The following is a 15,465-nucleotide window of genomic DNA, read 5'->3' as shown; positions in this document are numbered from 1 at the left end:
AGAGGTACAGAAAATGTAACTAAGACCTTGTCTATACAAAAAGAACTGTATTTTAAAGAACAGGAGAGTAAATGAATATTATAAAACTAGAGGTCTGGTGCACAAAATTCATGCACTGGGTGGGGTTCCCTCAGCCCAGCCTGCACCCTCTAGCAGTCCAGGACCCCTCAGGGGATGTCCACCAGCTTAGGCCCCCTGGGGATCAGGCCTAAACTGGCAATCAGACATCCTTCTCGCAGTCCAGGGTCTTGCAATCTGGGACCCCTCGCTCATTACTGCCCTCCTGTAGTGGAGGCAGGAGAGGCTCCCACCACTGTTGCTGCACTCCTCAGCTGTGAAACCAGCTTCTGGCTGAGCAGCGCTTCCCCTGTGGGAGCCCGCTCAGCCAGAAGCCAGGCTCACAGCTGGCGAGAGCAGCAGCAGTGGTGGGAGCCTCTCCTGCCTATGCAGCAGCACTAAGGATATCTGAATGAGTGGGCATAAGCCATCAGTAGGACACCCTCCAAGGGCTCCCAGATTGCAACAGGGTGCAGGTCAGGATGAGGGACCCAGCTGAGGGCACGAATTTTGTGCACCAGGCCTCTAGTATATTTTATAAAACAATGAAATGAAAGGATGAGAAAGCCTTAAAGACTTGCATCTTTTTGCTGCTGTTGTTAAATCTGAGGATATTGTTTCCATTGCTTTTCTGAGAGTGTAAAAGGGAAGGTAGGAGGAAGAGGGGGAAGGAGGGAAGGAGAGAGGGAGGGAAGGACGGAGGGAGGGAGAGAGAGAGGGTTAAGGGGGAAAAGACAGGAAGAATGGGTGGGAAGGGAGGGGAGAGAAAAAGAGAGAGAAACATTAGTGTGAGAAACATCTTCCCACACACACCCCAACTGGGAACCCAGTACAGCCCTTGTTCAGTAACCTATGACCCTTTGGTGTGTGTACCAATGCTCTAACACAGTGGTCGGCAAACTGCAGCTCGAGAGCCACATGAGGCTCTTTGGTCCCTTGAGTGTGGCTCTTCCACAAAATACCATGTGCGGACACGCACGCAGAAGTCTGTTTTCAGTCTGGGCGAGTCTATTTTGAATACCGCCTGCACGTGGTATTTTGTGGAAGAGCCACACTCAAGGGCCAAAGAGACACAAGTGGCTCACCAGCCGTGGTTTGCTGAACACTGTTCTAACCACTAAACCCACATACCAGGGCAGAGACTTGTATCTTTAGTACTCTTACACCTCCCCCCACCTTCTTTTTTAGGTGGCTGACACTTCCTAAATTCATGACAGAAGCTAACTGAGTGTCTTTTCTTTCCACAGTGATGGACACAGCAGACTCCATGTCTGATGAGCCCCTTGACAGAGGCAAAAGGAGGCAGAATCTCCAAGAGATGCTGAGAGAAGTAGGACTGGCAGTTGAGTACTGGTTGCCAAAGCTGCAGGAACAGCTGGGTGTGACCTGTGCACAGGCCTTACAACACTTAGAAGAAAAAGACCTCCAGAAGTTGAAATCCCAGGCACAACATCCCTGGGAGAAAAGGGCCCTGGAGAAGCTACTTAACTCAAATAGCCTTTCAAAGTTACAGGAGTCTCAAGTGAAAATGAGAAAGGAAGAACAGAAGAAGGCAGAACAGGCACTGCAGGAGCTAAGAGACTTGCAATCAGAAGGGAGGCAACGACAAGAAGAGGCAGTGAGGAAAAAAGAGGCAGAGCTGAGGCAGGCAATGGAGATTCCCAAAGAATACTGGCCACCCCCTGAAAAATCCTTAAGAGAAGTGATAGAACACATGCAGAGACAACTCAACCTCATGGAAGGCACACTGTCTCACAAGCAAAACCTCCCAGATAGAGATCTCGTGAGATGGGCATCTGGAGGGCTGGCCCTGCAGGGAATTTACAAAACCAGCTACCAAAAAGAGCTTATACACAAGAGAGAAGAGCTACTCAGTGTCCCCAAGGAGTTCTTAATTTTTGGCCCTGAGCATGGCACACGGATGGAAAGCAGGGAATTTACATCTTCTCAAGAAGAATCCAAGTTCACTCAGATGACAGAGAAGCTGGGCTTCAGTGTAATTGCCTCGGCCAAGGGCGGAGGTTGGGGATTTAGCGTGGAAGCTGGTATGGACCACAGTAAACATTCGGAATCCAAGGAAACCCAACAATCACGTTCTGAGCACTCCTATTTCTGCTCTACCAAGTTCAGCTATGTCCCACTTGCCTCCTGCCACTTTTCCATGGATCAGCTCCAGTTCTCCAAGGCTGCTCTCCAGGAACTGAAATGCATGGAAGACCTTCTGGGTCAGCCTGCAGACACAGACACACTCCCCTTGCTGAGGCACAGGGCTGAAGCTTTCTTCCACAGGTTTGGCTCTCATGCCAACCAGGGCCCTCTGCACCTGGGAGGAATCTACTGGTGGAAAGCCATATCAGAGGGTTTCCGGAGTGAGCAGCTGGAAGAAGTAAAACAGCAGTCAGCAGAGGCCCTGAACGGTTACATAAGGGGCAGCTACAGTGGCTTTGGAGTGAAGGTTGCTGCAGGTGTGGATGTGTCAGACTCTAGTTCAGAAACTGCCACCAAAAGCACAACCTTCCAAAATCTCCAAACCAAAGTCGAATTATCTGTGGCTCAGACAGGTGGCCCACCAGAAGCAAATGGCTTTCTCCAGTGGAAAGCTGGCCTAGTTGCCAGTAATCAAACCTGGAGTGTCATTGACCGGGGCCTTCAGCTGGTGCCCATTTGGGACATCATCCTTTTCAACCACAGAAGTGATTTTAAGGATCCATATCAGGTAGCTAGCCTACTGAAAGATAGCTACACTGCTCTGACTGGAATCACTGCCCAGACCCAGGATGGAGAAGACTTATTGAGTGTTGGGAAGGCGGCTAGGGTTTTCCTAGAGGATGTGAAATCTTGGGAGGTATCAGATCCTGAAGAGCAGCTTCAAAAACTGATAAATTTTATGCAAATGTTGAGTCAAAAAATAAAAGGTTATGACACTTGGGTTAATATTTGCCTCACAGATTGTGGTCTGCAGAATTTTCTGATAAACACTGTTAACTTTTGCAAAAATTCTTCCATCTATGAAACTAAATTTATTAAATCTCAGTTGCGCAGCCTTTTGGATCCTCACATCTACAGAGTGAATAACTTTCCTCAGGCTCATTCCATCATGCAGTGGGTCTTCCAGTCAGAATCAGAAGAGCACATCAACATCTCTGAATTTTGTGAATTAATTAAAATCTTAAAGAAAACCCACAATGACTTCATGGAAACCATGGCCAAATCTGAGTCAGCAGAAACGGTGGAAGAAGCTCAAAGAAAGGCGACTTATGAGGTCAGTGTGTCTCTTGGCTGCTTCTTGAATTACCTCCGAGAAACAGAGCAGCCCGACACACAGCTCTTGCTACTCTCCATTGCAGCTGGTGCAGGGTATCATGTGGTAAACAATAAGTTTCAGTATCTCCTGGGGTGTGAGGAGTTAGACTTCCTACTGCATGAAATGCAAACTGCCCAAGATAAATACCAGGAACTCAAAAATATTTGCACGTACAGAGCTCAGGCATTCCTGGTGCTCACAGGTCTGACAGCTACCGTTGGAGTCATGGCTGTTTCTCCAGAAGAGAAAACACAACGCTTGGCATTAATAAGGCATCTCATGGGCCAATTTTTGTCAAAAGAAGTTGTCCATGCCCTCTCCAAACCTGGAGCAGATCAGGATTGGGAAAACCTAGAGAAAGACTTGAGATTGCTAATTGATGGTAATTGTGAAGCCACCATCTCTTCATTGCAAATGGATGAGATAGGAAAAAACTTACAAAGTATTTTCAATGAAAAGAAACAATCCCATGATCCATGTGATAATAGAAATAGCAAATGGGAAGGCATAGAACATACAGCTTTCCTAAACTTACTTCAGTGTCTAGGCCTAGAACATTACTACCCAAAAATGATGAGCAGAGCTAACTTCCATCTGGTCAATAAGACTTCTGTATACAACACACAACCAAGCTCTGAAAGGGAGCTGCCCTTATATTTCCTTCAGAAGCTACAAGTGCTGGATTATGGGGTGAGATACCTAGTCTTCAGAAATGATGAAAACACACAGAAACAAGTCTATCCCAGTGTCTCAAACAAGGAAAATGAGGCTTTTGATCCATATGAAGACTTGTTTGAAGACAGTGATACTCGCATTAACCCTTCAGATGCTAACCTTAGGCCCCATATTCACCCTATGGATATTCAGATGGCAATTCTTCACTGTGCAGATGATTTGGCCAGACAGTATATTTTCTCCAAACTTTCTATTTGCCAGTTTGCACTCCCTCTTCTCATACCTAATCCCTGCAATTCTCAAATTGAATTCTCTCTCTGGTCTCTCAATCAAATTAGAAGGAGCTGGCAGGAAGCAAGGAAATCACCAAGAGAGGAAAAGATCAATTACAAGAATAAGCAGATGTGTAGAGTCTCTACCCCCATTGTGTCCTTTATAAGAGTTGGAAATGGCTTCTCTGCTTCCAAATCTCAGATCATGAACTGTCTTCTCAGTAAACGTAAACATGATGTCTTTTTCCACCGGCATTGCAGAGGGAGCACCAAAGACTGTCTCTTGATGGGGGGAGTGGTGGAAATCTGCTGGTTCTGTCCAGGAGGGGAAGATGAGGACAGATTTGACAATTGCTTGACCTTCACCAATCTTCATGGAGATGCAAAGGAACATAAGAAGCAACTCAGCTTCCTGCAGGAGGTCTCTTCTCTCATTGTTGTCCTCATGTCAACTTCTGATGACAATAAAGAAAACCGAAAAATTGTTCGTGACCTGAGTCAATCACCTAGACCTTTGATATGTTTACTTGATAATAAAGAAAATAACATGACCAATAATTCTAAACAAAAAATTATTATTGGTCTCAGGAACAGAAATGAAGCAGAATTAACAGAGGAGCTTGTTACTACAATTAGACATTTGCTGGAGCTCTCAGGCACTACTCTCAGCTTAGAGGACTGTACCCCAATAGCTCGCAAGCAAGGATTCCTTATTGATGAAGACCAGAGAGACTGCAAGGAAGCCAAAGAAAAGGCAGAGGTCCTAATAGCTCTATTGAGAGAACTGAATATTTCTCAGGTGAAGGAAAACTTACTGCCCCTTCAGGGACACCTATGGCACCTTTGGTGTAAAAAGGACAAAGAACTCTATCATCTAAGAGAAAAAGGGAATCGAAGCATTGAACAACACAAGAGTGAGATTGAGACAGAAAAGCAAAGAATACGGAATCAACAGTTGAGAAGAGCCTTTCCTCTCAATGACTTAATGCAGTCTGTCCTTGAAATACTCCAAAATCATTCAGAAACTCAAAGCACACACTACTTTTTGCAATGGCTGAGTGTGTTTTTGGACAACCTAACTGCAGAACACTTGGAAAAACTGAATGAAAAGAAAAACAATTTGTGGTCGCTGATACAAACAGAAAAGCAAAAGGCACCAAAGAGCACTGACCTCCAACGCTGGCAAAAAGAGATAGACGCTATCTCCACGGAGATTAGTGACTGTACATTGGGAATTGAGCAACTTCTCAGAGAAGTTGGCCAGATCTATGAAGCTCTGGAAGAAGCTTCCCCCACTAAAAATACCCTTTATCTCTCCCTTCCCCAGATTGCTGCAGATCTGATGATATCTGGTGTTCCCATTGAGCTGATGGATGGGGATGCTTCATATGTGCCTCTAAAGTGGGTGGGAGCTGTTTTTGACAAGGTCTCTGAGAAACTTGGAAACAAACGGCTGTTTGTTCTCTCTATCCTTGGCCTACAGAGCTCAGGGAAGTCCACCCTGCTGAATGCACTTTTTGGGCTGCAGTTCACTGTCAGTGCTGGGAGGTGTACCCGGGGGGCCTACATGCAGCTCCTGAAGGTCGAGGACACTTTCACAGAGGAACTGGGCTTTGACTTTGTGCTTGTTGTGGACACAGAAGGCCTTCGGGCCCCAGAACTCAGCAGTAAATCCAAAAATCGTGACAATGAGTTGGCAACCTTTGTCATTGGACTTGGAAACTTGACTCTGATCAATATTTTTGGGGAAAATCCATCAGAAATGCAAGATATTCTACAAATAGTTGTCCAAGCCTTTATGAGGATGAAACAAGTAAAAATCTCCCCAAGTTGCCTTTTTGTCCATCAGAATGTGGGGGAAGTCACAGCTAAAGACCAAACAATGGAAGGAAGGAGGCGGTTAGAGCAGAGACTAGATGAAATGGCCACAACAGCAGCTGAGCAAGAACAGTGCTCAGATGTAACCCGCTTTGGTGATATCATTAAATTTGATGTCAATACTCATGTTTACTACTTTGCTCACCTCTGGGATGGCAATCCCCCAATGGCCCCTCCCAATCCTCGCTACAGCCACAATGTCCAAGAACTGAAAAGCAGAATTCTTAGGGCTGCCAAACAGGAGTCTAGGGGCAGCATCATGAAGATCTCAGATGTGAAATTGCGAGTTCAAGATTTGTGGAGAGCCCTGGTGAATGAGAACTTTATTTTCAGTTTCAGGAACACCCGAGAGGTCATGGCCATGACCAAATTGGAAACTATGTATAACTACTGGACCTGGGAACTGAGGAGTCGTGTGCTAGACTTGCAGAACCAGCTCGTCAATCAGATTAAGAATGGCAAAATCCAGGAACTGACAATAAGCACACTTGAGGCTCCAGTTACCGAAAAATATAAAGCCATCAAACAAGAAATTGAAAAATACTTTAATGAAGATCCAGAGAGTGAAATAATGATTCAGTGGAAAGCAAGTTTTGAAAATAAACTAATACACCTTAAAGAGGCACTTATTTTTGAGAGCAAAAATAAAGCTGAGGGACATATCAGTTACAAAAAGAATCAAGAAATACTGGATAAGAAAAAGTCAGGTTATGAAAAGGAATTATTGGAAAAAAGCAGAGAATTGGCTTTAACTGTAAAGGATAAAGAATTGAGTGAGGAAGAGCTGCATGTCAAATTCAATCAACTTTGGAGTAAATGGGTCTATGCTGTGTCCTCAACTCTCCCTCCAGTCGCAGAGCCTAACGTTGATGTGGATTCTGAAAACATTCTTTTGGACTATTTTAAAAAGGAGACTGACATGGTGAATATACTGAAGGAAAAGTCTAGGAAGGAGTTTGAAATCAATTATGAAAAACATGTCAAAATGAGCAAAAGGTTGTACGTATTAACAAGGAAATTAGAAGTACATGATAAAGAGTCCATAAAGAGAACTACTGACTGCATTGTTTCAAGATATACTGAAACTATTAAAAACCTCCAAAGGCAACAGTGTGATTACAATCCAAGCTATTTCCATGAAATCCTGAACATAATAGAAGAGGGGGTGAAATCTGCACCCACTGAAGAAAGATACACATTTACAAGTAAGTACAAAATTGACTTATCTTTGTGCTTATTCCAAAGAGCATCTGAGAATTTTAAGGAGATGCATAGGGCATTCAAAAGAGCAAATGATCCTGTACGTTATTTGGAAAGCAAGAAAGATGATTTCTTCATGAGTTTTAAGATCTCTTGTCAAGGAGCAACCTCAATCAAAACATTTGCTGATTTTCTATGGCACAAACTCACTCCTGCTGTCTCAGACATGATTTGGACAAAAATGGCCCCTAAAATTGCCGGGAACATGCGAGCTACCTGCCCAGAATTCAATGGAAACAGGGCTAACCTGGAGAAACACATTCTTATCTCTTTGGCAGAAAACGAAAATTTTGATGATTGCTGGGAGTACATTCATAATCCCGAATCATTTTTTAGGAAATATATTCAAAGACATATTGAAAGATATTGTTCAGAACAAAGAAGTAATGAAATAAAGACCTTTTTAAAAATAAGTATAGGTGACATCAAGAATGTCATCCTCTCAGCTATTCATAAATCCACAGCAATAGCTAAAGATAAGAGCAGCACTGTGTCTGGGTGGTTGGATTTGTTCTGTGATCACCTGGGGAGTAACCTGAACTTTCCACGAAAAGACTTGGTAAGCATTGAACACCAGGAGATTAAAGATATTGAGTTTCTCAAAGGAGCCATGAGTGAAGCTTTGGATCCCGCAATGATCACAGTAGAACAGGAGTGTTTGAGTAAGCCTGTAGAAGACATTGTGTCTGACATTCAGAAAATGCTTTCTGAACATCTCTGTGGCTGCTGGAAACAGTGTCCCTTCTGTAGAGCAATCTGTACAAACACAATCTCTAACCATGACGGAGACCACAGTGTTCCTTTCCACCGTCCTCGGGCTGTCAATGGAGGCTATTGGGTTAACACAGACCACTTTACCATTGAATTCTGTACTAGCTTGGTAGCAAGTGATTGTTATTTTATTTTGAAGGATGGCTGTAAATTCCCATATAAGGCCTATCGACAGGCAGAAGGGGAATATGCCACATGGAGCATCACCCCAGACACATCCACCCAGACATACTGGAAATGGTTTGTCAGTCACTTCAGAAAGAAGCTAGAAGAAAAATATCAGAAAAAATTTACAGGTAGCGGTGAAATCCCTCATGAATGGACCAACATCACAAAACAAAATGTGCTTGATGACTTGAAAAAGCAATAATACTCAATGCCCATAAAAAGAGTACCAGAATCTAAACAACAGTCACAGTACCTGAACAATCCGAAAATACCTACTCCTCACAATGAGAAACTTTATTTCCATTTTTCAAATGAAATGACTAAATATAAATCAATTAACATTTCAAAGATTTAAAATTTCTTGTTAAAAGGACTTTCTTTTTCTTTATCTCAATTCCTTCTGGTTGAAAAAAATTGCTAAAAAATATGAACATATAATAAAAATCTAATATCTACTTAAAATTCCTACTTCATAATTTAAGCTATTATTCAGGATGCTTTTTATTTTAAAGTGTTTTATAAAGTCCCAGACAAAGTTGTTTTCATAGAGGAAAATCAAAATCAATTTAGATAGTTACAAATTTCTATATATTAATTATATGACTATTTCAAATGAATGTACAGTTCTTGGTTGAATGCTACAAATTGCCTCTGAAATCTTGAGAAAATGTTACTAATCCTTTAATGGAAAAATACTGATGGAAAGATGATTCCCAAGCATGGTGATATTTAGACATATTCTGTTCTGGGAAATAATAACACAGACTTGACAGAGCCTGTATCAATTCAGGAAACATTATTAAGGAAATATAGAAAATAGAAATTGAATTATTGTTTTTCTCATGTGACTATCACCCTCATCTTCTATAGCACCTTGGCAGTTCCCCGTGCCATGCTGAAATAAAACATAAAGGTTCCTAAGAGCTTAGGTATTCAAAGCCTGGTATTTGTAAAAGCTTAAGAAGACCTGGCTTTTGGAACAAGGTTTATGAGCAGGCAAGAAGGTCCACTTTAATCATGGCTGTCAACAAGGATCAGATTTCATTATGTCATTAATAATTTTAAAAACTATTCCTTTAAGAATAAAATAGCAAAGAATATATAGTTTTTATATTCTGATTATTTCAATAAGATATTCTTTTATATACTAAAATGTAAGGAAATACTTATCTCCAAAATAGGCACCTTTGTGACTTTTCACACTGTATGAGTCATAGGATCATGATCAGAATGCAAATGAAAAACTCTGATAATAACCAAGAATCTGAGAGGGGAAAGAAATCACCAATGTGCAAACCCACACCTTCTGCAAAAATGACATGCTAGGTTCTCAAAGCTAATGACTTAAAATAATCTTGATACAAAGAAAATGTCTTCATGTTGTACATAAGAGCATCCATGTCTTCCCTTTACAGGCACACTCTATCCCTCCATAGCCAGTGTAAACAGACAGTGAACAGCAGTCAAAAACTTGTATCTTCAGAGCTGGGAAATAGTGCTGATTCTGCTTTGAATCCCCAGAGAATTTCAAGCATACTTTCAGTTTGAGGTCAAATGACCCATGTCTGCAAAAGAAATCCTTGAACAGAAAAATTATAAAGGAAACAGGTGTCCTTGAACAGTAAAAACTGCAATGTTCAATTAACATTTGCTGAATGCTTTTGTTGTTTGTTTAATGAATCTAGAATGACCTTTATGAGGTATCATGTGTCATACATTAACTTTGATTTTCAATCTAAAATTGTCTATAAATAAAAATCACCTTTGATAAATTCCTCAGACAAAGGAATTCTCATCATTTGCAGCAACCTGGATGGAATTGGAGAATATTATACTAAGTGAAATAAGCCAGTCAATGAAAGAAAAATACCACATGATCTCACTCATTTATGGATAATAAAGAACATTATAAACTGATGAACAAAAAGATAGATACAGAGACAGTAAAGCAACAAACAGACTTTCAAATTACAGGGGGAAAGTTAGGGAGAGGTGGGGGAGATAAGAAATCAAACGAAGGACTTGTATGCATGCATATAAGCATAAACAATGGATGCAAAACTCTGGGGGGTGAGGGCATGTATGGGTGTGGGGTAGGGGGGTAATGGTAAGATATGTACACATATAATACCTCAATAAAAAAAATAAAATAAAATTCCTCAGACATTTAAGCAGTGTGATTATTAAATGAGATTTAGGTCAGAGGCTGTGCCTCTAAGGCAGAGTGGTCACCATATGTCTCCAACTCATGACTGAGTTGCCATCCATCACCTCTCAAAACCTCTGGTCACACACACTTAAGGAGATTCCCAGCTTGCCTCTGTTGTGCGTGGAACCACCTGGTCTTAAGGTAGAAAAATGCTATGTGGTGCTGCCATCAAGGATTTACCTGTAAGGATCAGCCACATACTTGACCCAGATCACTGTGATGGGGGCACAAGGTGGTGAGCAGGGCCTTTGGAGAATCCTGAAGCAAAAGCGAGCAGCCAGCTGGGCAGCAGCTGATGCCCCAGGACATGCCTGACCCCAGTCTGCAGCCCCTCTAACCTCTCCAGACAGCCTCCAGGAAGCACAGCAGATTGTCAATGTCCTCAGGCTGAACGATGAGGAGATCCAAAATAACTAGAAGCACCTATTCAAGGTGAACACTAAATCTGTGGGCAGCTCCTTCACCTGTAATTGAAAGTGGTCCCAGCAAAGGTGCACCTCTAAGAGGAGGTTACAGTCTAGGCCCAGGAGGGCAAAGAGAGTGAGAAGAGGCCCAAAATGTGACCGCTTGGCTCCCACCCAACTCTTCCTGCCACCTTGAATTTATGGCTAAATGTCCTTTACACACACACACACACACACACACACACACACACACACACGAGATTCAGAGGCTGTGCTGCTGAGCTGAAGTGATTTAAAAAAATAAATAAAACCTGACACGAAATAAATGGAAACAGAGGAAAGAGTAGGTAGGAACTGGGTTTTCTGCCTTCAAAGAGGGATCAAGATTAAGGTGATTACAATATCATTTGATTGGGGTCACTGAGGGAGAAGCCGTTAGTAGGAATAGGTATTAGTAGGAAGAGAATCACAGGATCACCACGAGTAGGAGGCACTGGGTCCAGGTGTAGCTCACAGGATTAGAGGTGGTCAGACTTGCGGGTCAGTAGAGACAAAGTCAATGGATTAGGACTCTAAAAAGTCATTGAAAGTAGGGGACATAAAAACAGGAATTGGGGTTACCACATCCATAGATTTTGGGGAATTCCAAAGTACATTAAGCAAAAGATCCCACATGCAGTGGGAAAGAAGGAATCAGAAGGCCTTTAGATATGGGGCCAGAAGGTTGATAGATTCTAAGACAAAATCAAACATCATGAATAAGATGTAAGTTTCTTAAAGGAAGATGAAAACTTGCACTGCAGTGTTTTATTTTAACCAAAAACACCTTTATTTTCATCTTCAAATAACTCTTCTTTTTTTTCCATGATAAACATGATTAATTTACAAAGATGGCCTATACATTGCCTCTTCAAAGCATTCCCCTTCAATGAGAAATTTAGCTTCATATAATCCAGACATGAAAAGGTGTGTTATTGTGTGTTTTTTTCTAGGGAGCGAAAGGGAGAGGGATAGAGGAATAGAAACATGGATGAGAGGGAACCATCATTAATCAGCTGCCTCCTGCACATCCCCTACTGGGGATTGAACCCACAATCCTGGCATGTGCCCTGACCAGTAATTGAACAGGCAACCTCTTGGCTCATGGGTCAATGCTTAATTACTGAGCCAACCTGGCTGGGCTTGAAAGGTTTAAAAATATATATTTTGTTGTCATTATTAGACAAAACAGAAACTAGCATAAATTAAGGGAACCCATCCAGATTCTTCTTCTCCAGGAACCAGCACTGTTATACTGTTTCCATTCAGCAAAATCTGGTCTAATTTAGTAATCCTTCTTCCTTCTGGTGTGATTCATTAGAGGCAGCAGCTGCAATGGGTTAGTGGTAGCCTTACTGGAAGTGGTCTGCCTGCACTGAGAAGTTTTGAAGTAGATCTCTCTCTCTTTCTCTCTCTCTCTCCCAGAGGATAAAAATATGAGAAAGTCCAGGGAATGGGTGTGTTATGGATTAAATGTTTGTGTCCCCACAACAATCAGAGTGAGATTAGCAAGCCAGGAAGAAAGCCCTCAACAGGAAATCAATCAGCCAGCATCTTGATCTTAGATGCTCCAAAACTATGAGAAATAAGTTTCTATTGTCTAAGACACCCAGTCTATGGTATTATGTTATGGCAGCCTGAGTTGACTACAACACGGTGTGTTTAAAGATGGCCCCGTTAAGTTTGGCATGCTCTTCCATTGGACTATGTGGAAAGACATATGAAACATACCATTTTTCCCATTCCCTCAAAGTTGTAATTCTCCTTAATCATTCTAGCCCTTCACTAAGATCTCAAAAAGTCATTCAGCCATTTACAGTATTGCTGTAAGTGGACAAGGAGTGAAGGAAAGCTTGTATCCTATCATTGACACTGTCATGATAATTACTAATCTGCTGTCTTTGCAGTACTAGTAGTGCCTGTGAAACCTTGGGCATGTAATTTAATCTCTCTCTACTCAAGTATCTCTCAAATAGTACATTTCTCATGGTATTCTTGGGGAAAATAAATGAATTGTCATATAGAAGCATTTAGTGCCATATACTGAGTAAGTATACTCTAAGTTATTATAATGTTATACCTCCTCTCCCAGCTTCCTTATTCCTTTGCTTTTGAGTAACATTTTATTATAACCACATTGATAGGCTGAGATAGTCTCATCTGGGCTTCACTGGCAGGAATATTCAACAAGGACTTTTTGGGAAATCACAGTTAAGAACAAAATAAATGTGGTTTTAACTTATAGCTCAAAATGCATCTCAAGATATTGACGCCTTTGGTGCTTCATTGGTAGTTACAGCTATTTCAAACACTAATTAATCAATCAAAGATGTAGAGATGTCACTATCACAATTCTTTAGCAGTATGGAAGAATATGTCTTAGGTTCCTCAGAAGCAGGTCTAAGACTTAGATTCACAAGGGATTTATTAGAAAAGTTATTTCAATAAACAATAAAAAGAAGAAGCAACCAGAGAAGCATCAATCAGACCTTCAAACCTCAGAGGGGAGGTAGGGGAGGGTGGGGGTAAGGGTGAGACATCAACCAAAGGACTTGTATACTTGCATATAAGCCATCCAATGGATACAGACAACAGGGGGATAAGGGCATGAGTGGGGGGATGAGGGGGACAATGGGGCAATAAGGACACATATGTAATACCTTAATCAATAAAAAAATAAAAAGAGGAAGCAAGAAGGCAAAGGTAATTTAAAGTGAGGGAATGAATTAGTAGATATAAGTCAAGTTCTGTAAGTTAGGGCAAGCCAGCTTGCAGTTGTGGTGAAGAACACAAATTTGAAAGTTAGACTACTTGGTTTTGCATAGAGCTTCCACCATTTACCTGCTGTATGATCCTGGATGGGTTACTTAATCTCTCTCCTTGGTTTTTTTTCACTATAAAATGATGCCACCTCATAAAAGTGTAGGAATTATTTGAGATGATCATATATATATATATATATATATATATATATATATATGGCATAAAGTATGTGTTCTAATATGTTAGAGTTCTAGGAGTAGCAGCAGCAGAAATTCTAATAATTATTAACATTATAATTGCTCCTATATTGAAAGGTAGTTATGCCTGTACCACATTCTCAACTGTAAGCTCTTGAGGAAGAGGGTCCAAGTCTTGTTCATCTCTATATGCAAGCATCTAGAATGGTATTTACCCAGTGTAGGTGATGCATAATGGTTGTGGAATACAATTGACAGGGCAGGTTTACTAGATATTGGAGGTGGAAGTGGTGATAGTTGGAAAGAAAGAAAGAATCAAAACTGGTTCTGATATTTCGAATAGATAATGCAGCTGATGTTAACTAAATAGAAGTTACCAATGGCCTCTACTTTACTAAATCCAATTTTTTTTTCTCAATCATTTTGCTTTCTCTACCACCATCATGTTATCACTCTCTACTCCCTGAAACACTTTCTTCACTTGGATCTGACAGTAGTAAATTCTTGCTTTACTTCCTATATCACTCTGCTTTACTGGTCCTTCCTCTTAACTCCCTCTCAATGCTAGCATACTTCAAGGGTTCAAGTAGTAACAGGCAACCTGGACCCATTTTGTATCCAGTTTCACTACCAGTATCATTTTACCACTCTCTCTTCCCTGACACTTTCTTCACTTGGAATTGAGAATATTTCATGCTTGCTTTTCCTCCTACACCCATAGATTCTTCCTCTTCTATTAGAACTCTCAATGTAGCTACATCCTCCAAAGGCCCAATCTTTGGGTTTCCTTCTATATCTACACTCTCTCTCTTAATGTGTCTTCAGTCCCCATGGCATTAAATACCACCTACATGTTGACCCCTAATACATATGTCTCACCTACCATTCTGTCCAACTATCAAACACAAGCCTACTTAACACCTCCACTTGGATGTCTTAAATCTTCAAGCTTGACATGGTCAAAACTGGATTCTAAACATATCTTTATACCCAAAGCCTGCTCTACTTACAGTCTTCCTCATGTAAGGTAAAAGTAAATCCACTGTTTCAATTCATTGTTTGGCCCTTATGGAGTTAGTAGAGGTTCAGCACGCAAAATTGCGTGAGACCCAGACCCGTTGTGCACCCCCGCAATTCTCCCCCCACCTGCCTGTGAGGAGCCATGAGCCCCATCCTGCTGCCAGGGGAGCAGCGAGCGTGGTGGGGGGAGGGACCAGAGGTGCTCCATGCATCTCCTGGTGACCTGTTGTTTGGTCATTCCAGCGTTCCAGCATTAAGGCTATGGGCCTTTTATAATGTAGATTCCTCTCTTCTTAAATCAGGGATGGGGATCGTTGGACTTGTCAGACCCATGAGCTGTATAAGGCCTGAGAAATCATTCGGTATGGCCCTGCCAAGGCATTTGGGGCGAGTTAATGAAATGTTTGACCAAATATAGTAGGCTAATTTTTAAGTTGAAAGTTTTGTA

At 41.6% G+C, this 15,465-nt stretch overlaps 1 protein-coding gene across 1 annotated transcript; it reads left to right on the top strand.

Annotated features, from left to right (window-relative positions):
- Positions 1 to 1,306: 1,306 nt before the first annotated feature.
- Positions 1,307 to 8,587, top strand: LOC129151266 (interferon-induced very large GTPase 1-like). The gene has a single exon (XM_054725518.1). It carries the CDS (start codon positions 1,307 to 1,309, stop codon positions 8,585 to 8,587), a length of 7,281 nt encoding a protein of 2,426 aa, XP_054581493.1.
- The last annotated feature ends 6,878 nt before the right edge of the window (positions 8,588 to 15,465 follow it).

Source organism: Eptesicus fuscus, chromosome 13, assembly GCF_027574615.1.
Source record: "Eptesicus fuscus isolate TK198812 chromosome 13, DD_ASM_mEF_20220401, whole genome shotgun sequence".
Classification (NCBI taxonomy): Eukaryota; Metazoa; Chordata; class Mammalia; order Chiroptera; family Vespertilionidae; genus Eptesicus; species Eptesicus fuscus.
This window is presented reverse-complemented; position numbering and strand designations above follow the sequence as displayed.